We start from the raw sequence: 24587 nt of genomic DNA on the forward strand, positions 1-24587 counted from the left end.
CGTATATACACATCTCTCCAGTCTTATATATGGCAGTATGTATGGCGTATATACACATCACTCCAGTCTTATATATGGCAGTATGTATGGCGTATATACACACCTCTCCAGTCTTATACATGGCAGTATGTATGGCGTATATACACATCTCTCCAGTCTTATATATGGCAGCTTGTATGGCGTATATACACATCTCTCCAGTCTTATATATAGCAGCCTGTATGGCGTATATACACATCTCTCCAGTCTTATAATGTATATGGCAGCCTGTATGGCCTGGACACATCTCTCCAGTCTTATATATGGCAGCTTGTATGGCGTATATACACACCTCTCCAGTCTTATATATGGCAGCCTGTATGGCCTGGACACATCTCTCCAGTCTTATATATGGCAGCTTGTATGGCGTATATACACACCTCTCCAGTCTTATATATAGCAGCCTGTATGGTGTATATACACATCTCTCCAGTCTTATATATGGCAGCTTGTATGGCGTATATACACATCTCTCCAGTCTTATATATGGCAGTATGTATGGCGTATATACACATCTCTCCAGTCTTATATATGGCAGTATGTATGGCGTATATACACATCACTCCAGTCTTATATATGGCAGTATGTATGGCGTATATACACATCTCTCCAGTCTTATATATGGCAGCTTGTATGGCGTATATACACATCTCTCCAGTCTTATATATAGCAGCCTGTATGGCGTATATACACATCTCTCCAGTCTTATAATGTATATGGCAGCCTGTATGGCCTATATACACATCTCTCCAGTCTTATAATGTATATGGCAGCCTGTATGGCGTATATACACATCTCTCCAGTCTTATAATGTATATGGCAGCCTGTATGGCCTGGACACATCTCTCCAGTCTTATAATGTATATGGCAGCCTGTATGGCCTGGACACATCTCTCCAGTCTTCTAATGTATATGGCAGCCTGTATGGCCTGGACACATCTCTCTGGTCTTACATATGGCAGTCAGTATGATGTGCACACATCTCCCTGGTTTTGTATTGATTTCGCTTTTTCTTCCACAGAGACACCATGTTTTTTGCTCATATATTATCCCTCCTCCTCGTGGCTGCCGGAACCTTTCAGGTAAAGCTGCTTTTTCTTCCTTGTTGGGGGACACGATCAGAGTTTCCATTTAATGTATCACTGTGGGGGTGTCGGAATCTCAGATATTAAGTGGTACTTCAGAGACACAGAAGGTGACCGGGTGTGTATATAGACATACATAGATTATAGATGTGCAGTACGCCGCCACCTAACCAACCTTTATATAAGGAATGTAGATAGCAATGTAACCACTGTGGGGAATGTATTTATTTATAAATTTTTTATGGCTCCTGAATGAATTTTTGCAATATAATGATAACGTTTGTGGCATTGGCCTCCAATCCATTACTCTCCAGCTGTTGCAAAACTTTAATTCCCAGCATTAGCCATCCTAGTACAGGATCCATTACAACCAGGATGCCTCCAGCTGTTGCAAAACTACAACTTCGGCTTGCCAACGGCTGTCTGGGCATGCTAGAAGTTGTAAACAGCTGGAGGCACCCTGGCTGGAAAACACTGACATAGATCACGTCTTGTTTAATTTTTCTATAACGCTGACCACTGTCTGCCAGAGCATGCTGGGAGTTGTATTTTTGCAACAGCCAAAAAGCATAGATTGGAGACCACCAATTTTTGCTCTATGGTGTTCCTTTATCATACATTACATCATCATATATTTTTTGTATGATTTTGGTGCAGGTCTTGTAGAAATTGGGCCATTCTATCAGGGCCGGGCGGTATATATACCGGTTCATACCGAATACCGACATTTTTGTGCTGCACGATATGAATTTTAACCCATACCGCAATACCGGTTTGGCCCCTCTCCCTTAGGAATGAATGAATTATCAGCCCAGCGCTGCGCTGTCCCCACATCGGGGAACTAATCATATGTGTTCTGCCCCCCCCCCCAATTAATTATCAGCCCAGCGCTGCTACTCACATGTCACCCGCAAGCGCTGCCCTCCTGGTCCCCCTGTTTGTTGCGGCCGCCGGCGCTGACACTCTATACCAGTGGTCTTCAACCCCCAGATGTTGCAAAACTACAACTCCGCGCCGTTGGCTGTCCGGGCATGCTGGGAGTTGTAGTTTTGCAACATCTGGAGGTCGGCAGATTGCAAACCACTGCTCTATACTTTAACTCACCTTCCCCGTCGGTCTGGACCGGCTTCCTAGGGAATGGAACGTCGGAGAGCCGTCAGCCTATCACCGGCCGCAGCGATGTTCCGTCTCGGCCGGTGATAGGCTGAGCGCACTGTCATGTAAGAGGCCGGCTTCTTACATGACAGTGGGCTCAGCCTATCACCAGCCGACGTGGAACATCGCTGCGGCCGGTGATAGGCTGACGGCTCTCCGACGTCCTATTCCCTAGGAAGCCGGTCCGGACCGACGGGGAAGGTGAGTTAAAGTATAGAGCAGTGGTTTGCAATCTGCGGACCTCCAGATGTTGCAAAACTACAACTCCCAGCATGCCCGGACAGCCAACGGCGCGGAGTTGTAGTTTTGCAACATCTGGGGGTTGAAGACCACTGGTATAGAGTGTCAGCGCCGGCGGCCGCAACAAACTGGAGGATGAGGAGGGCAGCGCTTGCAGGTGACGTGAGTAGTACCCCGATGGGGACAGCGCTGGGCTGATAATTAATTTTGGGGGAGGGGGGGGGGGGGAGTATCGTTATATACCGTGGAACCACCAAAGGTTACAAAAATACCGTGATACACATATTTGGCCATACCGCCCAGCCCTACATTCTATAACAAAGTATTATATATCTGCACACTCCGATACATAGACTGTAGCACTGACTCATAGCTTTACGTAAGTGTTATTTACATGGGGCTGTGTCACTCATGTTCTCTCCGTCTGTGAAAAATATCACAGAATATAAACATGACAGTATTGTCTACATTCAGCAACGAAAGGTGGGCAGATTACTTTAGCTTTATAAGGGTTAATATCACTTTACGTATTGATGGTTTCATTGATTTAGATATTGATTGATATGGGACCCTGAGAACCAAGAGGGAGATTAATCGTGCTGTCTTAGGGCCCGTCCACACTACGGACACACTATGGGATTCCGGTTGCTCATTCACAGTATCTGATATTATTTCACGCAGAATTTAACTGCAGAAATAAGCATCAGAGGGGAAAAAGAGCCCCATTTAATAAACGCGATTCCACCACGGAATTCTGTCGAAAGAATGAACATGTTCATTTATTTGATGAAATCTAAATTCTGGAATTTTCTTGGTGGAAATTCTGCAGTGTGAGCTGTGCAGCAAAGTCTTATCGAAATAAATAGGAGGCTGCTGCTGCTCATAATTTCCTCTTGGAAATTCCGTGCAGAATTCCCGTAGTGTGAATGGTACTTATAGTGAAATTATTTTTTTATTGTCCATAGCAACCAATCAGAGCTCAGCTTTCCTTTTACTGAAGCAATATGAAAAATGAAGCTCTGATTGGTTGCTATGGGAAACAAAGAGAATCTTAATATGAGACAGCTTAAGAAATCTTCCCCTAAGGCAGGTTGGAGACCATCGATCTTCACTAAATACTTAACCCATATTCTGCTCTGTTTTGTCCCTTTATCATGTACTATGTCATCCAGCTATCAGTTGTGCTGGGAGTTGTAGTTTTACAACAGCTGGAGATTTTTCTTATGTGATTTTGCTGAACTTCAAATAAATAAATTGTGCCATTTTTGTCTATAAAAAAGGGTTTTACATCCATCAATGCCAGGCAAGATCCATTACATAGACGACATCTTTTTTTTAGGCCATGTAAATCTATATTCTATGAAGCCTGGGTGACTAAGTGATAAATTAATAGCTTCTTCCTGGACAGCAATGCAAGAAATAAGATATAAGGAGTAGTGGCTGGCTACATGTGTTACATAGGGTATTATAATCCAGCTCCATTGATGTAACTGAAGCTGAAATGCAACCCCACACACAACCAGTGAACAGGCGGGGTGCTGAAGTGTGGTAGAAAACAGCCATGTTTCTTTAAAGGGGTATTCCATGGAAAAAAAACATTTTTTTTTAATATCAACTGGCTCCAGAAAGTTAAACAGATTTGTAAATTACTTCTATTAAAAAATCTTAATCCTTTCAATAATTATCAGCTGCTGAAGTTGAGTTGTTGTTTTCTGTCTGGCAACAGTGCTCTCTGCTGACATCTCTGCTTGTCTCGGGGACTGCACATAGTAGGTTTGCTATGGGGATTTGCTACTAAACTGGGCAGTTCCTGAGACACGTGTCATCAGAGAGCACTTAGACAGAAAAGAAAAACTCAACTTCAGCAGCTCATAAGTACTGAAAGGATTAAGATTTTTTAATAGAAGTAATTTACAAATCTGTTTAACTTTCTGGAGCCAGTTGATATATATATATAAAAAAAGTTTTTTCCTTGATAACCCTTTTAATCCGGTAATCCTCTACAATACTAGTACTACAATACCCGCAGCACAGTATTCTGTAATGTACCACTGTGCTGCCTTCCTCTCTATGTGTGTGGGCATTTAACTATGTCTGTCTCCTGGCCTATACTAATAAGTACAGTACAGCACTTTATGGAATGGAGATACCAGAGGGTTTAGAATTGATGCAATTGAAAAGTTCTCTCTGTCCACCAGGGCGGCGATCTCAAGCGGTTCATGATGGACAGAGAGGCGTACTAGATTTTCTGCAGGTCTAAATTATTGAAACAAGTTTATGTTCCATAAATAGTTTATGTTTATGCTTTTTATCATTACCTGTTACGTCAGTGTTTCCCAAACAGTTTGTCACCAGCTTTTGCAAAACTACAACTCCCATCATGCCTGGACAGCCTTCGGGTTACGTATCCATTTAGAAGCTTCATTATAATGTTTACACCTACAGGCAATACAGGCATTCATAATCTTTGGTATAAAATGGAATGTGCAGATAGCCATGATTAAGGTAGCAGCACTAGCACAGAAATGCGTCAGTTTTGGGGGGAGGGGAGTATACACTAATGTTTTTTGTTTAAAAATTTTTTTATTTTTATCTGCACCATCCCCGCTGGATCATCTTGTTTTGCTGCCATTATACTGACTGGTGAATGGAAATTCTGATGCGTAAGCTTTATGTTCAGTGCATTAGAGTGAAACCTTCTTTATAAAAACCACAATACACTTGCAGGGCTTAGGGGGGCTTGTGATGCAGGAACAGTCTGATCGTAGACACAAACAGCTCTCTTTCAGCTCAGTTATTTCATGATATGAGGGAGGGGGGGGGGAGACTTCTGCAGAAAAGATTGTAGCTGGCATTGGGTGGGGATATATATATTTATTTTTATATATATATATATATATATATATATATATATATATATATATACATACAGTGACCCCCCGACCTACGATGGCCCCGACATATGATCAAATCGACATACGATGGCCTCTCAGAGGCCATCGCATGTCGATGTCAGCTTCGACATACGATGCTTTTTTATGTCGGGGCCGTCGCATTAAGTGCTATCCGGCAGCGCCAAATGCTTAAGCTGCTGCCGGATAGCAGCTTAATGTTCCCCGTGTGGTGCAGTAAGTATTACTTACCCCTCCACGATGCTCCGGGGTGCCCTCCGGGTCCAGCGCTGGTCTTCCGGTGTCTTCTCGGCCCTCTCCAATGACGTCAATACGCTGCTGCGCACGTCATCCAATAGGAATGACGTCGCTACGCAGGCCCAGTAAGGCCTTGCGGAAGAAAGCAGAGGACCGGAGAAGACAGCGGAGAAGACAGCGGAGAGCCCAGCGGAGGCCCGGGGTCACCATCGGGAGCGGCGAGGACACCATCTCGAGCGGCGGGGACAGGTGAGTACAGCTTCCTATACTTTACATTGCACAAATCCCTCAACATACGATGGATTCGACAAACGATGGCTACTATCGTATGTTGAGGGACCACTGTATATAGATATATATATATACTGGCATAGAAGAGAATTCACTTGCACTCACCGGTCCAGTGGAGGTATTTATACCGGATAGTCCGTTGCGCTGGAGATTGTTGGATGAGGGTGCTCAGAGGCTAACAGCTGTTTTCGCACACAGCCGTGCGCTTCTTCCGGCCTCCTAGGGAGGCCGGAAGAAGCGCACGGCTGTGTGCGAAAACGGCTGATAGCCTCTAAGCACCCTCATCCAACAATCTCCCAGCGCAACAGACTATCCGGTATAAATACCTCCACTGGACCGGTGAGTGCAAGTGAATTCTCTTCTATGCCAGTATAATATTGCACTATTTCTTTGTATCACTTAGCACCCCGGCAGGGAAATGATACAATAGCAGCTACGGCTACTGACACCGCAGAAATCCTCCAATATTTAAACAGTACATTTAACGTGTGACATTAAAGCAGTGCCCTCCAAACTTTCTATAAATATCTATCTATCTATCTATATTTATATATATATATATATATATATATATATATACAGCAAAAGGAGAATACAGCAGCACACTGCTAGCACAAAGATATAGATGAAACATGAGTATATAGATAAAACATGAATATATAGATAGAACATGAAAAGCTATACAGCTGTAATGCAATAAATGAAGATATGAAACTATGAAATTATGAGGTACTTAGCTTGCAAATTTGGCGCCAAATAGCGTGGACCGTCCCACCACGGTAAGGTGACCTCATTCTGGGACGGACCTATATCTGGGACGGATCTATATATATATATATATATATATATATATATATATTTATAATTATATTTGATCCCCTTGCCTGCCACCGACCAGTGTAAGCCACATCTCTTCACTCCGAATTGTGAGACCACATTATTAAGATCCACTACACCAGTGTTTCCCAACCAGGGTACCTCCAGCTGTTGTAAAACTACAACTCTGACAGCCTTTGGCTGTCCGGGCATGCTGGGAGATGTAATTTGGCAACAGCTGGAGGCACAAGGGTTGAGCAATACTATGCTCTACATCTTGGTGCTGTTTAACCTTTTACTCTCTCCACTCGATTGCCCCTGTAATACAGCGTCGTAATATAAAGCAAAGGCGCATGCTCTGCGCATCCGTGTATCAGTCACACAGGGGCGATCCCTGACTGTATTATGGAAATCAAGCAACAGAATAAAGTAGTATTTCCCAAGTAGGATGCCTCCAGCTGTTGCAAAACTGCAACACCCAGCAGCTGGAAACTTGTGCTGTTAAACCTTATACTACTTGCTTTATTGATCAGTGAAATATTTTAAGCCGAATCTAGAGATGAGCGAACTTACAGTAAATTCGATTCGTCACGAACTTCTCAGCTCGGAGGTTGCTGGCTTTTCCTGCATAAATTAGTTCAGCTTTCCGGTGCTCTGGTGGGCTGGAAAAGGTGGATACAGTCCTAGGAAAGAGTCTCCTAGGACTGTATCCAACTTTTCCAGCCCACGGGAGCACCTGAAAGCTGAACTAATTTATGCAGTAAAAGTCATCAACTGCCGAGCCGAGAAGTTCGTGACGAATCAAATTTACTGTAAGTTCGGAATCTCTAGCGGAATCCTCTCGGAAATGCATTGCCGTCTATGGAGAATGTGTATTTCTGAGCGGTCCTAGCGCTGACTGATTTAGTCGGTGCCTGACGCACACAGAATGTCCGCCAGAATTTTGTTGTGTAAATGAGCCCTTACAGGTGGATTTTTGACTTTCTGTCGATCAATAGAAACTTTCATTGTTTACCCCCATTGAACATTAACCTGTCCCAGTCATGTGATTGACACTGGGGTGCACTTTTTGTTCCAGTGGTGGAGATTTATCAAAACCTGTGTAAAGGAAGAGTAGTGCAGTTGCCCATAGCAACCAATCAGATCGCTTCTATCATTTTTCACAGGCCTTTTTTAAAATGAAAGAAACAATCTGATTGGTTGCTATGGGCAACTGCACCACTCTTCCTTTACACAGGTTTTAATAAATCTCCCCCAGTGTGTGCCTCAGTGCCGTACTACGGCATGATCACATGACCAGGATAGATCTGTATCTAATGGAGACAAATGATTGAAAACTAACAATTTTGTAAATAAAGTTTATTGAAATATTGCCGACTTTTCATTATACAAAAAATGACATTTATTTGTTGAGGTCAAAATACAGATTTTCGAGCATTTTTGAAGGTTCCTTTTTGCTGTTTATTCCACCGTATGTCTGAATTTCTGATTCTGAGTAAAACATGACATTAAGTGTCGTAATCTTTTCTCTGAATGTCAGGCAGGGAATTTTGCTGCCTGTTTTTGTCGTGTTAAATGTCGCTTTGATGAAGCTAAATAACACGCCGCTCTGACTAGTATGAAACCTTCTGCCAGAGGTTCTACATCAATCGACTCTCTAAGCTGCTGTCTGGTTATTGTGGTTTTTGGGGGGGTACAGACTCTTGAGCTCATCTTTCGGGGGGGGGGGGGGGGGGGAATGACTTGTGCTCAGGATCTGCGCACAAGTTACTTAGCAGAGATATGAGGTGACATTTCAGTCGCTGCACGCTCATATCACCCGAGCTGCTGTCAAAACAATTCTCAGCTTATGAGTTGACTTGTTAGAATTAATGTTTTCTTGTAAAGAGTCAGAAACAGCTGAAGAAGTCCTCAAGTACCCAACAAGTCCATGTCACTCAGGACTTAGGGAAAGATGGATCACAACCTATGTGGAAGCTGTAATAATGGCCATATTGGTTATCTCCCAACTATTAACCCTAAAATTAATCTATTTATAAATTTTTCTCATATATATCGATCTATCTCATATCTATCTATCTGTGGTGGCCTAGTACAGGATGGTGTTTCCCCGTACTCTTCTCCTACCCTGTCAGGCAGAATCCCTTTATGTCCTCAGGGCCCCCTGCAGTGTTACCCCCATTCTGAATATGTTATTCCTTATAAAGTGTATTGTACCTTTAATATTTTGTACCATGTGATTAAAGTTATACCACATGATTGTTACCCAGGAGGCACTAGTGACCAGGTGACCCCCCAAGTGACCTATGGGCTCCTTGCACAGCCCCCCTATATAACCAGGGGAGGGGCTGCAATCTCTCCCTTCCAGCTTTCTTGCTCCTGCTGAGGTCCAGTGCAGTCGTCTCAGTGTCTGTGTCCAGAGCATTGGAGGCCTCAAGCCTAAAGTCTGCAGCCACAAAGTCCGCTCAAGTCATCGTCTTGTCAGTCACAAATCATCATCAGTCAAGGTAATTGTCTAGTCACTGTGGCCTGCACTAAAGTGTCTCTACCTACTGCAAGTCTCAGCAAGCCTGCGAGTTCTGTATCACTGGTCACCTCCTTGGGATATTGGCTGTACTGTATAGACTGTGTCACCTGTCTACCCTTAGTAAAGCTACCGTTGTCTGTAACTTGGCGTCGGTGTCTTCATTGCCCCACGTACCTAGCCCAGGACCAGCGGTATTATCTTCGGGTGGTTAAGGCTAAACCACGCCCTGGCGTCACGACAAGAAGGCGTTAATAACATCTGCCACTTGGGTTATAACATCTACCCTGCACCTCACACCCGACACCATATAGCTATCTATCTCATATCTATCTATCTCATATCTCTCTATCTATCTCATATCTATCTATCTCATATCTATCTATATATCTTATATCTATCTATCTCATATCTATCTATCTCATATCTATCTATCTATCACATATCTATTTATCTCATATCTATCTATCTCATATCTATCTATCTATCTATCTATCTCATATCTATCTATCTATCTATCTCATATCTATCTATCTATCTATCTATCTATCTCATATCTATCTATCTCATATCTATCTATCTCATATCTATCTATCTATCTCATATCTATCTATCTCATATCTATCTCATATCTATCTCATATCTATCTCATATCTATCTATCTATCTATTTCATATCTATCTATCTATCTATCTCCTATCTATCTCATATCTATCTATCTATCTCATATCTATCTCATATCTATCTATCTATCTCATATCTATCTATCTATCTATCTATCTATCTCATATCTATCTCATATCTATCTATCTCATATCTATCTATCTATCTCATATCTATCTCATATCTATCTCATATCTATCTATCTATCTATCTATCTATCTATCTATCTCATATCTATCTCATATCTATCTATCTATCTATCTCATATCTATCTATCTATCTCATATCTATCTCTTTTCTATCTGTCATCATGTATCCATCTCCCACACACACTAGATCTTGGTCTTGTTTCCAGGCAGGGCCAGCTCATCTCTGTAGAAGCGAGTCGGCCCAGAGACCACTTTCGGGATGAGATCACACAGGTGACATTGTTGCCCCTCACAAACAGATAAGCTCAGTTATGTTCTAGGAGTTTCGGTTGTCGATGGTCCTTTAGTTTCCTATAATAAGACTAAATTATTATAATGTACTATTATTTCCGGAGAGGTGTGTCAGTTTGGGGCAAAGATGCAATTCAATTATATAGGCCAGTGGTCTCCAAACTGTGGACCTCCAGAGGCTGTAAAACTACAACTCCCAGGATGCCCCATAAATCTCCCCATTGCTCAGGCCCCTGGGTTGTACAGGATTGTATTGTTAATTTTGGACATCCCATTAAATGTCAGATGTGCCACTAGTGTCCAGATAATAGGTGTGAACTGTGACTTGTGTAGGGGCGGTCACAGAACATTACTTACTGTAATAACCCTATTGCAGCGTACAGGAATTGTGAACATTCTCAGTCCTTACTGTAAGGCCGCTCAGGTCCCGACACCTAATTCATTTCTGTAACGCTTGTGATATGATCATTGTGAGCTCAGATGGGGAGCTGAGAATGAATGTGCACACGTACCGGCTGACACCGACACAAAGTCACGAGTCCATGCTGTGCAGCCTATAATGGACGTTGTCCCTGAAATTCTAAGGCTTTATATGTAGGTTTCTGGCACTTGTCAATTTTGCACCTCCTTAAAGGGGTACTCCACTGGAAAACATTTTTATTTTTTAATCAACTGATGCCGGAGAGTTAGAAAGATTTGTAAATGACTTCTATTTAAAAATATGAATCCTTCCAGTACTTATCAGCTGCTGTATACTACAGAGGAAGTTTTTTTCTTTTTGAATTTCCTTTCTTTCTGACCACAGTGCTCTCTGCTGACACCTCTGTCCACGTCAGGAACTGTCCAGAGAAGGAGCAAAGCAAACCTCCTCCTCCTCCCCAAAGCAAACCTCTCCTGCTCTGGACAGTTCCTGACATGGACAGAGGTGTCAGCAGAGAGCACTGTGGTCAGACAGAAAGGAAATTCAAAAAGAAAAGAACTTCCTCTGTAGCATACAGCAGCTGATAAGTACTGGAAGGATTCATATTTTTTAAATAGAAGTAATTTACAAATCCGTTTAACTTTCCGGCATCAGTTGATTAAAAAAGAAAATGTTTTCCAGTGGAGTACCCCTTTAAGGAGGTGCAAAATTGACCAGTGCCAGAAACCTACATATAAAGCCTTAGAATTTCAGAGACAACGTCCATTATTTGAATTAAGATTTTTAAATAGAAGTAATTTACAAATCTATTTAACTTTCTGGCACCAATTGATTTAAAAAAAATGTTTCCAGCGTAGTATCCCTTTTAAAGGGGTACTCCCGTGGAAAACTTTTTTTTTTAAATCAGCTGGTGCCAGAAAGTTAAATAGATTTGTAAATCAGGGGCTGTATACAGGGGTTATATACAGGGTCTGTATACTAAAGAGAAATCCAAAAAAGAAATGCATTTCCTGTGATGTAATGACCACAGTGCTCTCTGCTGACCTCTGCTGGCCATTTTAGGAACTGTCCAGAGAAGAAGAAAATCCCCATAGCAAACATATGCTTCTCTGGACAGTTCCTAAAATGGACAGCAGAGGTCAGCAGAGAGCACTGTGGTCAGGACATCAGAGGAAATGCATTTCTTTTTTTGGATTTCTCTTTAGTATACAGCCCCTAATAAGTACTGGAAGGATTAAGATTTTTTAATAGAAGTGATTTACAAATCTGTTTAACTTTCTGGCACCAATTGATAAAATAAATAAATAAATAAAAATGTTTTCCAGCAGAGTACCCCTTTTAACCCAACCCAGAGTACCCAACAAGGGTGCCTCCAGCTGTTGCAAAACTACAACTCCCAGCATGCCCAGGAATGTCCCGCCAGGTCCGAGACATTTGGGAGGGATGGCATCTATAGTGGGATAAAGCAGTGTTTCACAACCAGGGCTGCCTTCAGCTGTTGCAAAACTACAACTCCCAGCATGCCCGGACAGCCAACGGCTGTCCGGGCATGCTGGGAGTTGTAGTTTTTTAAACAGCTGGAGGCCCCCTGGTTGGGAAACACTGGGCTACGGCAACAAACGGAGCAGGAAAACCCTGTAAAAACTTCTCCAGCTGTCTTAGCCCTATACACAGTGTCAGATTGGGGAACCTTGGGTCCACCAGAGGAGATGATCCTGAGGACCCCTCCACCCATACAGAACATTTTACGTCACATGCAATTGTGATGTTATTATGATTGTACTTATCAGCAACAGGACAATAAGATTTATAAGTGTTTTTTTTCCTTATAATTTCCCATAAAAAATAGACCCTATTAGTCGGCTACAAAGTCAGTTCCAATTAGGATGACTGCTTGATCGTTGGGTACCACATGGGGATCCCCTTGTACCCTAATGGGCCAGTCCAAACCTACCTATGCAGTATCTGCTGGTCTAATGCAGTTATCCGTGTTGGTACCCCCCCCCCCCCCCCGCCTCCACTGACGTCCATCACCCATACCCTCCTCTTACACAGCCCCCCAGGCCCCATTTTACAGGCCATCGTTGTAAGTTTTGCAGGTTAACCATTGGATCCATTCGGGGTTAAGTAATGACGCAAAATGACGCAATGTGATACAATGCTCCAGACAGATCTGACACACTAACCTATAAACATTGTTTTCTATGGAACGTTTGACAAGAGTTGATATAAATAAAACCCAGGCTCAGCGGAAAAGCTGCACAAGTGCCGAGAACTGGGTAGCGGGGAGAGGGGTGCGACACCAATACCGACTGCAACGTCATCCGGATCTCCAGACAGAGCAATTTTGCCAAGATCAGGCTGTGGTCACGCAGTATTTGGTCTCTTTAGCCAGTTGTAGCGAAGACCATAAGAGTACCATTTTTGTGTTTGGCCCAAAACATATATATATATATATATATATATATATTTAAAAAAAAATATATATATATATATATATATATATATGTGTGTGTGGTGTCCCAGTACAGGACCTGGTCCTGTCCCTTTGTCTGGAGTCCCCTCAGCCAGAGACCCTCCATGCTAATGGGCTCTCCTGAATGGCTAACCCCTAGTCGCCTCTTTATATGTTAATATTTAATGTATATATTTATATATTTAATTAATTTAGGATACCTCTGTATAGGACCTTAGAGGTCACGTGCCTTTGATTTATGTTATGCTGTGGTTTAAGGACCTTTGGGTCATGTGATATACCCAGAGTTCCAGAGGTCAGGACTGACAGGTTCTGCTGACCAATGAGCTTTGTCCCTCCCCCTTAATATATAAGGGGCTGCTGCCACTTCATTCTCTCTTCTTCCTGCCGGATTATCAGAGAAAGCACATCTCATAGCTCATTATCAATTCAAGCTAGGCCTGAAGCCTAAATCTTCCACAGCCACTAAACCGTGAGTTATCCAGCTCAAAACTACTAAAATCCTGTGTGACTACTGCAACTCAATTATCATAAATTCATTAGCACAGTGGCTAGCAAACCAAAGCTCATTGTATTCAGAAGTCCCAGCAAACCTGTGAGGAGCCTGTATCACGGTCCTCTATACAAAGACTGTTCTGTTACCTGCAGTTGCATAAAATATACAGTAAAGTTACTTCAAGTTTCATCAATATCTGCTGTGGACATTCCTTTATTTATCCCTACTGTTTGTGGGACGGTTGGCAGCAGGACCATTACCCTAAGAAAACCGCATCCTGGCGTCACAACAACAAAGGGTTAATACCAGCATATGGTACGGTCCCACATTGTGTATATTGAATTGTTCTAAATAAAGTATTTTCATTTTTTGACTTTATATTTCTGGACTCTTAATGGGTGCTAGTTGTAGGTTTATAGTTAATACCAGCATACCCTACACTATTACCTGCACCACCCAGTCACCACATATATAAACATTAATTAATTTATTTATAAAAATAGAGACATCATATCTACAAAACTAAAGATGGGGGGGTGCATATTGAACATTTGCACTAGGGCCCATGAACCTTTAGCTACACCTCTGGCATTGTCATGTGACCTGGACGTTCTAACAATAGGCTGGAGATAAAGAGTACCTGTGTCTACAGTTAATAGATACATTTGCACTATAGGCCTTAAAGGGGTACTCCGGTGAAAAACTATTTTTTTCATATGAACTGGCTCCAGAAAGCTAAACGAATTTGTAAATTAATACAATGAAAAAGAGGTAGCGTGCACTCACCGCGGGTAAACAGCTGCAGGCCCAAGGTCCGGGATAACCACGGCATAGACGGAGACGGTAAGGGGCGCTCAGAGGCTACGCCGGAGGCTGCCAGTGTACACCAGCGGTATCGTATATTTGCATGTTCAGCTGCACGGTGTGCTCTCTCCTCCTCCAGTGGTTTTAGAATTTGTAAATTACTTCTATTAAAAAGAATCCTACCAGTACTTATCAGCTGCTGAAGTTGAGTTGTTCTTTTCTGTCTGACCACAGTGCTCTCTGCTGACACTTCTGTCTGTCTCAGGAACTGTCCAGAGCAGGAGAAGTTTGCTATGGGGATTTGCTCCTACTCTGGACAGTTCCTGAGACGGACAGAGGTGTCAGCAGAGAGCACTGTGGTCAGACTGAAAAGAACAACTCAACTTCAGCGGCTGATAAGTACTGGTAGGATTAAGATTTTATAATAGAAGTAATTTACAAATCTGTTTAACATTCTGGAGCCAGTTGATATGAAAAAAAAAATAGTTTTTCACTGGAGTACCCCTTTAAATGGCTGGATTCCTTTAACCCTCCATGAACTCTTCCACAATCCATCCAAGCAATACTCCCGTAAATACAACCATCGCTTCCTTTCTCACCTCTGGACACATCGCCATCTCCGTTGTGACTGACCACAGTTACGTTCTCATTCTAGAAAGCCACCGGTCAACAGAGATGTGAAGGACCACAATACTACAATAGGAAGGAGAATGACTGCTGCTATACATGTCCTCAAGGTTAGTCCTCAAGATCCCAGGCACTCTGTATAAGGGGGGGGGGGTGCTACTTTAGGGGTTATCCAGGAAAAAAACTTTTTTTCTATATATCAGCTGGCTCCAGAAAGTTAAACAGATTTGTAAATTATTACTATTAAAAAATCTTAATCCTTTCAGTACTTGTGAGCTGCTGAAGTTGAGTTGTTCTTTTCTGTCTAAGTGCTCTCTGATGACACCTGTCTCAGGAACTGTCCAGAGTAGAAGCAAATCCCCATAGCAAACCTCTTCTACTCTGTGCAGTTCCCGAGACAAGCAGAGATGTCAGCAGAGAGCACTGTTGCCAGACAGAAAAGAACAACTCAACTTCAACAGCTGATAATTATTGAAAGGATTAAGATTTTTTTTATAGAAGTAATATACAAATCTGTTTAATTTTCTGGAGCCAGTTGATATTAAAAAAATTAATAAATAAAGGTTTTGTTTTTTTCCTGGAATTAATTAAGTCCAATGCAAAATCTGTAATAGTGGCCCTCACCTATGTGGAGACTTTGGGGGTGACTGCTATCTATGGTGCACTCCCTATAGCAGTGTTTTCCAAACTGTGGACCTCCAGTTGATGCAAAACTACAACTCCCACTATGCCCAGACAGCCGTTGGCTGTCTGGGCATAGTGGGAGTTGTAGTTTTGCATCAACTGGAGGTCCACAGTTTGGAAAAGAGTACATGGAGGGTTATGGTGGGCGTTGTTGTTTTTTAACAGCTGGAGGTCCACAGTTATGAGATCAATGACCTAGAGCTGCACCCCTGTAAGGATGAATACCTTGCTCTTGGCCATTTGGGGGCCACATACTGTCTTACACTTGCCATAGACATCAGATTTGCATAATATAGTCCTACATTGGTTTCTCCCAGTCCTCCCAGCACAGACCTTGAGTTCTCTTTTTTGCCTTCCCCAGGTTATGTGACCCGCTCTTCATGTGTTAAAGACATAAATAAAGAATGTGCGACGTGTTTTGAACCCAAGGAGTACATCGACTGGTCCTGGAATCCTCCTAAATGTCAGTCTTGTAATATCTGCAGGAAAGGTAAGTGACTGCGTCCTTAGAATGGGTGGAGGTGGAGACTATCTGAAGTCCTATCCAGAGCAGTGTTCCTCAACCTGTGACTCTCCAGGTGTTGCAAAAACTACAACCATGACCATGCTGTGACAGCGGGGTATGCTGAGATTGACAGTTTTGCAATTTAGCCATAAGGAGTGCCGCAGGTGGGAGACCACAGTGTTGGAGATACAAGCACAGACCTTACAATGGGGTTGGACATCACTAATAACCAGGTGAACATTCTTCTTCTACTCTCCAGTCCAGATCTGTCTGCAGATGATGATCTCCTCCAGTTACCATTAGTAAAAGTACTATATATATATATATATATATATATATATATATATATATATATGTGGTGTATCATACACTGAATTATGATGATCAGATGATCGCTGCCTTCTCACGGTTGGATCTTCTCTGTATAGAGACTTGTGACCCCCAGAGCGCAGAATAAAATCCAGTTTTCTGTGGATCAGTCTAAGGTTGAGTCCACATTAGATGGGGAAATCCAGTGATCCAGCAAGAGTGGAAACAGCTTCTCATCAAAAGGGGACAGAGGAGGATGTCGGAAAACAGAACAGGAAGACTCCAAGGGGCAAAAGGGCAATTGTATAACTGAGTAGATGAGAAACATGGCCTGTTGATATGGATCCAGATCTCTGTGGAGACCCATGGCCTGGTCAGATTGATCCATATCTCTGTGGGGAAACATGGTCTGGTCAGATGGATCCAGATCTCTGAGAAACATGGCCTGATCAGATGGGTCTAGATCTCTATGGAGAAACATGTACTGGTCAGATAGGTCTAGATCTCTGTGGAGAACCATGGCCTGGTCAGATGGGTCTAAATCTCTATGGAGAAACATGGCCTGGTCAGATGGGTCTAGATCTCTATGGAGAAACATGGATTGGTCAGATTGGTCTAGATCTCTATGGAGAAAAATGGACTGGTCAGATGGGTCTAGATCTCTGTGGAGAATCATGGCCTGTTCAGATGGGTCTAGATCTCTATGGAGAAACATGGATTGGTCAGATGGGTCTAGATCTCTATGGAGAAAAGGGACTGGTCACATGGGTCTAGATCTCTATTGAGAAACATGGATTGGTCAGATGGGTCCATATCTCTGTGGGGAAACATGGTCTGGTCAGATGGATCCAGATCTCTGAGAAACATGGCCTGGTCAGATGGGTCTAAATCTCTGTGGAGAATCATGGCCTGTTCAGATGGGTCTAGATCTCTATGGAGAAACATGGATTGGTCAGATTGGTCTAGATCTCTATGGAGAAAATGGACAGGTCAGATGGGTCTAGATCTCTATGGAGAAACATGGATTGGTCAGATGGGTCTAGATCTCTATGGAGAAAATGGACAGGTCAGATGGGTCTAGATCTCTATGGAGAATCATGGCCTGGTCACATGGGTCTAGATCTCTATGGAGAAACATGGATTGGTCAGATGGGTCTAGATCTCTATGGAGAAAAGGGACTGGTCACATGGGTCTAGATCTCTATGGAGAAACATGGATTGGTCAGATGGGTCTAGATCTCTATGGAGAAAAGGGACTGGTCACATGGGTCTAGATCTCTATTGAGAAACATGGATTGGTCAGATGGGTCTAGATCTCTATGGAGAAAATGGACTGGTCACATGGGTCTAGATTTCTATGGAGAAACATGGACTGGCCAGATAAATCCAGATTGCTGTGGTGTCATGCTGATGGTAGGGTTCAGGATTTGTTACAAGCAGGATGAATTCATGAGCCCTTCCTGTCTGGTGTGAACAGTTTAGGCTGGTGGAGAAGGTGTAATGGTGGGTGACAACCTTGCTGCACTGATACCTGTGGATGGACATTTGGACAGTAGGGCTTTTCTAGCCTTTACAGTCTTAAGATCATAATCCTATAGAGAATTGGTGGGAAAGATAGAAGGGGCTGTACAGAGGGTATCAGGACCTCCATCTAATGTGGGAAGTGATCCTGTCTACATATATTGACTATATTACCGGTCAGATTATTAGTGATTACTGTAGCACTAGAGATTTCCGGAGACACTAACACCTAATACACAAGTCACAGAATTATTAATAAGCAAATTTTACCCGTAATGAAACCTGAATGTAGCTAGGAAATTCTCAGCTATTTATATCTGAACTGCCGCAGATACAGATGAGTCAAAAGATTTCAGAGTCAGTATTGGCTTTCAGGTCAGGAACGCACTGGGGCGCTCGGTACAAATCACAAAAAAGATGAACAAAACAAATCCTGACTCATTAAAACAGAACTTGAAGATCAGGAAAAAATCCCTTGCACTGGCGCTGCTCTCAGGCGATCACTTTCAGGCATCAGTCCAGTATTATGTATCAAATGTTTTTTTATTGACCCATTAAAATCAATAAAATATAACAGACAGTGATGCAAAACGCGTTTCAGGAGTAAGTTCTCCCTTTTTCAATTGCAAGAAAGAGCTCAGAGAGACAGCTCTATACAATGGGGTTACCTGATGCAGGTTATGTGCAGAATCTGGGTCAAAATGCGTCAATAAGTGTTTTTTTTTTTTTTACAGAATTTGCCCCCCTCTTCCAGCACGGTCCTCAGGAGGATATCTGGGCAAAAATATCTGGGCTGAGGCACCGAAACTAGTAGAGGGGGGCAAATTCTGTGATTTTAATCTGTGCAACAGTTACCAGATAAAGGGGAAACTGCAATTCCCCACAAACCAATAATTAGGGGTCTATCCCCATTTATATGTACAACTGGTTCTGTGCCACCCAAGTTTTAATCATTGTCACATGGTATATACTGGTGATTTTTTTTTTAAACTATACACAATAAAAGTAAAATTTTAAAAAGGGTTGTCCCTAAAGGGATTTTGTGCCCCGGGCTTTTGGAATTTGGTTTATAAAGTGATCCCTGGCCCTTTAGGGGATCATTGGGGTAAACTTTATTGAAACATGCACGGCAGGTACAGGGGATTCAGACGCGAGGGCGCCTCCATGGAGGCGCCCTCGCGTCTGAATCCCCTGTACCTGCCGTGCATGTTTCAATAAAGAACTCTGAGCTGATGTGGTGAGTGCCATCTCCTATATCCTATTTTCCTCCGGGCATTCTAAAAAATCTGTGCTGTATGGACTACAATGTAAAATCCCAATATTTTTTTTTTTTTGTGTGTGTGGAATTTTATCTTTTTTTTTGGCATAGAATAGATTAAGGCTGTGGGAACCAACCCCCCCCCCCCCCCCTTGGTAAATCTGCCCCTTTGTATCAGACACCATGTAGTAATGTTTTCTTTATTTGCCCCTTCCAGAATCGGATCTTGTAGAGATCCAGAGCTGCTCCTTACTCACAGAGGCAATCTGTCAGTGTAAGCCTGGATTTTACTGTCGCACAACGTTACACAACTCGTGTGCCCGCTGCAAGAGCCTCAAGAAATGCCCACCTGGCCAAGGAGTAAAGCAAGAAGGTACCAGGCTGTGTAGTATTATTACTAATAGTGGCGCAGCTACTGGGGGACAGAGGTTGTCGCCTCACCCGGCTGGTGTCTAATAGTGACCACATGTCAAATTATGGACTTATATGTATATGTTTACATTTCACAGGCTCCCATGATAAGGATACAGTATGTGAAACTTGTCCCAGCGGGACCTTCTCCGATGTGACGTCAGCCGCAGAAGCCTGTAAAGCGCACACAGAGTAAGTCGTGACACACGGGACAAGGGGTTTAAAGGGGTACTCCGGTGGAAAACTTTTTAATCAACTGGTGCCAGAAAGTTAAACAGATTTGTAAATTACTTCTATTAAAAAATCCTTACCCTTCCAGTACTTATTAGCTGCTGAATACTACAGAGGAAATTATTTTCTTTTTGGAACACAGAGCTCTCTGCTGACACCACGAGCACAGTGCTCTCTGCTGACATCTCTGTCCATTTTAGGAACTGTCCAGAGCAGCATATGTTTTCTATGGGGATTTTCTCCTACTTTGGACAGTTCTTAAAATGGACAGAGATGTCAGCAGAGAGCGCTGTGGTCGTGATGTCAGCAGAGAGCTCTGTAAGGAAAGAATTTCCTCTGTAGTATTCAGCAGCTAATAAGTACTGGAAGGATTAAGATTTTTTAATAGAAGTAATTTACAAATCTATTTAACTTTCTGGTACCAGTTGATTAAAAAAAAAAAAAATGTTTTCCACCGGAGTACCCCTTTAAGGTAATTATGGCCTCATAAAAGTAATGGCTGTATGGGGTAGAGGACTGCATTGGGAAACCTGCAGGACCTGATATAAAACCTGCAGGATCAGGTGATATTTAGTCTTGAGCAGGCGGTCACAGAACATGTGCAAACAACGAAAAAAGATATTCCAGATCACCACCTCGTAGCCGTGCTCGGATCCTATGCCCAGCAGGACATTCCAATGCGAAACAAACAAGCGATGATCCAGCACTTGCAAAACAAAAACAGCTTTATTGAAGATCACTGGACACAGGTAAAACCAACCATATGATCAGACGCGTTTCGAGCGCGTGCGCACTTCTTCAATGAAGAAGAGCGCACACACTCGAAACGCGTCTGTTGATATGGTTGGTTTTACCTGTGTCCAGTGATCTTCAATAAAGCTGTTTTCGTTTTGCAAGTGCTGGATCATTGCTTGTTTGTTTCGGTCACAGAACATACAGAAAGTCCTGCAAAATCCCACCCAGTCCCACAAACCTCTGAAATGCCACAGGAGGCTGATGAAATGGCACAAGGTTGTAATTAGGGATCGACCTATTATCGGTTTGGCCGATATTGTCGGCTGATAATCACGATTTTGGACATTATCGGTATCGGCAATTACCTTGCCAATATGCTGATAATGCCCCCCCGCCCGGCCTCCCCGGCCAGAGACCACCGCCGCTGCCCCATTGCCTCCCCCATCCCCGGTTTTATAATGACCTGTTCCCGGGGCCCGGGGTCCGCGCTACTTCTGGCTCCTGCGACGTCCTGCGCCGTCCTGTGCGCTGTGCAATGACGAGTGACGTCCTCAACGCGACGTTACCGTCAGTGCGCACAGTGACGGCTCAGGACGACGCTGGAGGCAGAAGTAGCGCGGACCCCGGGCCCCGGGAACAGGTCATTATAAAACCGGGGATGGGGGAGGCAATGGGGCAGCGGTGGTGGTTGGACTAGGGAGGACCTCAGGACAGGCAGGGGGAGAAAAGTGGGTGGCGGCGGTGGTCTCTGGCCCCGCAAAAGCCACTGCAGTTCATTGATTTAAAGCCCCCGCTTTAAATCAAAGATCTGCGGAGCCGGGGGGTGGGGGGTGGTGTAATAGCCGATAACTTATACCGGAATATCGGTATAAGTTATCGGCTATCGGCCTGAAAGGTCGCAGACTATCGGTATCGGCCCTAAAAAGTTGATATCGGTCGATCCCTAGTTGTAATGGAATGGCACGGGGGGGGGGGGGGGCTATCTCTAAGAGCTGGGACAAAATGTTTGCAGGAGCCAGCGGGATTGGACACACATGTTGCGGGAGAATGGGGTAAAGGTTAGAAATCGATTAGGAAAATAGTCCCGCGTGGGGCTCCAGTATGGGGCTGCTGTGGGGGTTTAGTGAATAGGATATAAAGGCTAATGTATGGGCAGTGTGAACCTGAACTGGGCTCCTCACCTCTGCAGCTTCCACAATATCAGCAAAAAAATAGAGGAGGGGGAACAAATCCAAAAGATATGTGTAGTATGAATCAGGGGCATAGGTAGGGGGGACTGGGTGCCAGGGATGCCAACAAACAACTAGCTTTGGCCAGGGTATGTTAATAAAGGGTTAGGATTAATTGTATAAATAAAGTGCAACTCCGATGATGCTAAGGCGGCAGGATATCTGTTTAAATAGACTACAGTGATCAGGATACGGATTTGCTGAAAGTCCCATTGACTTGCATGGGACTTCAAGTATCCTGACCGCTGTAGTCTTGGGCGATAAAGTTGTTGAAGATTTAAACAGATATCCTGAAGTCCGAGCATGATTTGAATTACGCCTCTCTACAATAGTTTACCATTATGGGGAGCTGGAATGGCAGCCATATTGGTGTCACCCAGCTTTCCTAGAATCAGATAAACAGTTGTATAACATTTTTAAAAGCTTAAGATATGTGAATGTCTCTAAGGCTGTTCTGTTAGGATTCTACTTATTCATTCTTCTTTATTTTTTTTTATATTTTTTTATTTAGTTGTAATAAATTACATCAAGTGACCACTAGGAGGGGCAGCGCTACGGCTGATGCTGAATGCGGGGGACCCAAAGTTCCAAATCTCCGACCAAGCGAAAACAAAACACTGACAAATACGAAATACGTCCCTACCCCCGACACCACCACCACTTTTAACACCACCACCCCTAACACCAAAACCTCCGTCACTTTCACTAGTACAACCAAAGATGGCGCCGCTGACCAAGGTACTTAATATTCATATGTGGTTCTTGCAATATGGTAATCAGTTTCAGGGAAAGTTGGGTGATAAACCAATATAGCTGCCATTAGGATTCCCACAGGGGTCATTTCCCAGACTCCTAAGTAGCAATTTTGCCCGATGATATATAATAACTGGGAAAACACCGGGAGCTGTAATGTTGTCTGGAGCCTTGATTTCCCAGAAAAATTATAAATATAATTTTAACTATGTGACAGAATATTCTAAGGAGAATAGGAATGTTTTGTGTTTCAATTCCCTGATTTATTTTTATGACCTGTAAACATCTGGTCCTGCTCTAAGCTGGGAAGGGGATACAATTTTATCCAGTTTGGACAATGCTCTGTGAGCTGGACAGCCTGGACTTCAAACAGATATATTGCACATAGCTAGTCTTGCTCTCAGCTATCAAGTGATATAGTTGTATCCAGGCTAGACAATGCTCTGTAAGCTAAACCGTTTGGACTCCAGACTGATATATTGTATATAGTTAGTCTAGACAATGCTCTCTGTGCTGAACATCCTGGACTTCTGACTGATACACTGTACATAGCTAGTTTTACTCTCAGTGATATGATACTGTAGTATCCAGTCTAGACAATGCTCTATGAGCTAAACAGCCTTGACTCCAGACTGATACATCCTACATTGCTAGTCCTGCTTACAGCTGAGAAGTGGTTACAATTGTATCCAGTCTAGACAATGCTCTGTGATCTAAACAGCCCGGACTCCAGACTTATACATTGTACATAGCTAGTTTTGACCTCAGCAGGGAAGTGAATAAAATTGTATCCAGTCTAGACAATGCTCTGTGAGTTAAAAAGCCTGGACTCTAGACTGATACATTACAGAGTTAGTATAGACAGTGCTCTGTGAGCTGAACATCCTGGACTCCAGACTGATACATCCTACATTGCTAGTCCTGCTTACAGCTGAGAAGTGGTTACAATTGTATCCAGTCTAGACAATGCTCTGTGATCTGAACAGCCCGGACTCCAGACTGATACATTGTACATAGTTAGTCCAGCTCTCAGCTAAGAAGTGGATACATTGTATCCTGTCTAGACAATGCTCTGTGAGCTGAACATCCTGGATTCAAGACTAATGCACAGTATATCGTCATTCCTGCTTTTATATAGTTGTATCTCTATAAAAATCAATAATGTCAGCACATCCTAATACATAACTATTGTATAAAATAAGTATACAGGTGCATGCTGCTCCGGCTGAAATACAAATACAAGCGAGGATAACAGCAGCACACTGCTACCGCTAAGCTATATGTGAAATATGACATGTTTTACTTTGCAATTCTGCTATAGTAAAAAATAGAGGTTCTTAGCTTACCATTTGGCCAAATAGTGTGTACCATCCCACCACAATAAGGTGACCTCATGTATCTATATAAGTGATATATTGTATCTAATCTAGGCAATGCTCAGTGATCTGAACAGCCCAGACTTCAGACTGATACATTGTACATAGTTACAGTAGTTCTGACCTCAGCAGGAAAGTGGATACAAATGAATCCAGTCTAGACCATGCTCTGTGAGTTAAAAAAAATCGTAACTCAAGACTGATACATTGCATATAGCTAATGATCTGTGAACATCCTGGACTCCAGACTGATACACTGTACATAGCTAGTATTACGATCAGCTAAGAAGTGATATGATTATATCTCTGTGAGCTAAAAAGCCTGGACTACATATTGATACATTGTACA

General features: G+C 43.0%; 1 protein-coding gene across 4 annotated transcripts in view; it reads left to right on the plus strand.

The window, feature by feature from the left end:
* TNFRSF8 (TNF receptor superfamily member 8) overlaps nucleotides 1-24587 on the plus strand; it is a 61578-nt gene that overhangs the window by 28806 nt on the left and 8185 nt on the right. For 3 of the 4 annotated variants that reach the window (XM_056542693.1, XM_056542692.1, XM_056542691.1), the window contains 6 exons: nucleotides 1061-1121; nucleotides 15255-15336; nucleotides 16272-16400; nucleotides 19721-19876; nucleotides 20013-20106; nucleotides 22621-22847. In XM_056542693.1, coding sequence (XP_056398668.1) covers nucleotides 1068-1121; nucleotides 15255-15336; nucleotides 16272-16400; nucleotides 19721-19876; nucleotides 20013-20106; nucleotides 22621-22847 — 742 coding nt within the window. In that variant the 5' untranslated portion in view covers nucleotides 1061-1067. Of the gene's footprint in view, nucleotides 1-1060; nucleotides 1122-14014; nucleotides 14111-15254; nucleotides 15337-16271; nucleotides 16401-19720; nucleotides 19877-20012; nucleotides 20107-22620; nucleotides 22848-24587 lie in introns of those variants that run through there. The other variant, XM_056542694.1, reaches the window with a different exon arrangement.

This window comes from Hyla sarda, chromosome 10, assembly GCF_029499605.1.
Source record: "Hyla sarda isolate aHylSar1 chromosome 10, aHylSar1.hap1, whole genome shotgun sequence".
NCBI lineage: Eukaryota > Metazoa > Chordata > Amphibia > Anura > Hylidae > Hyla > Hyla sarda.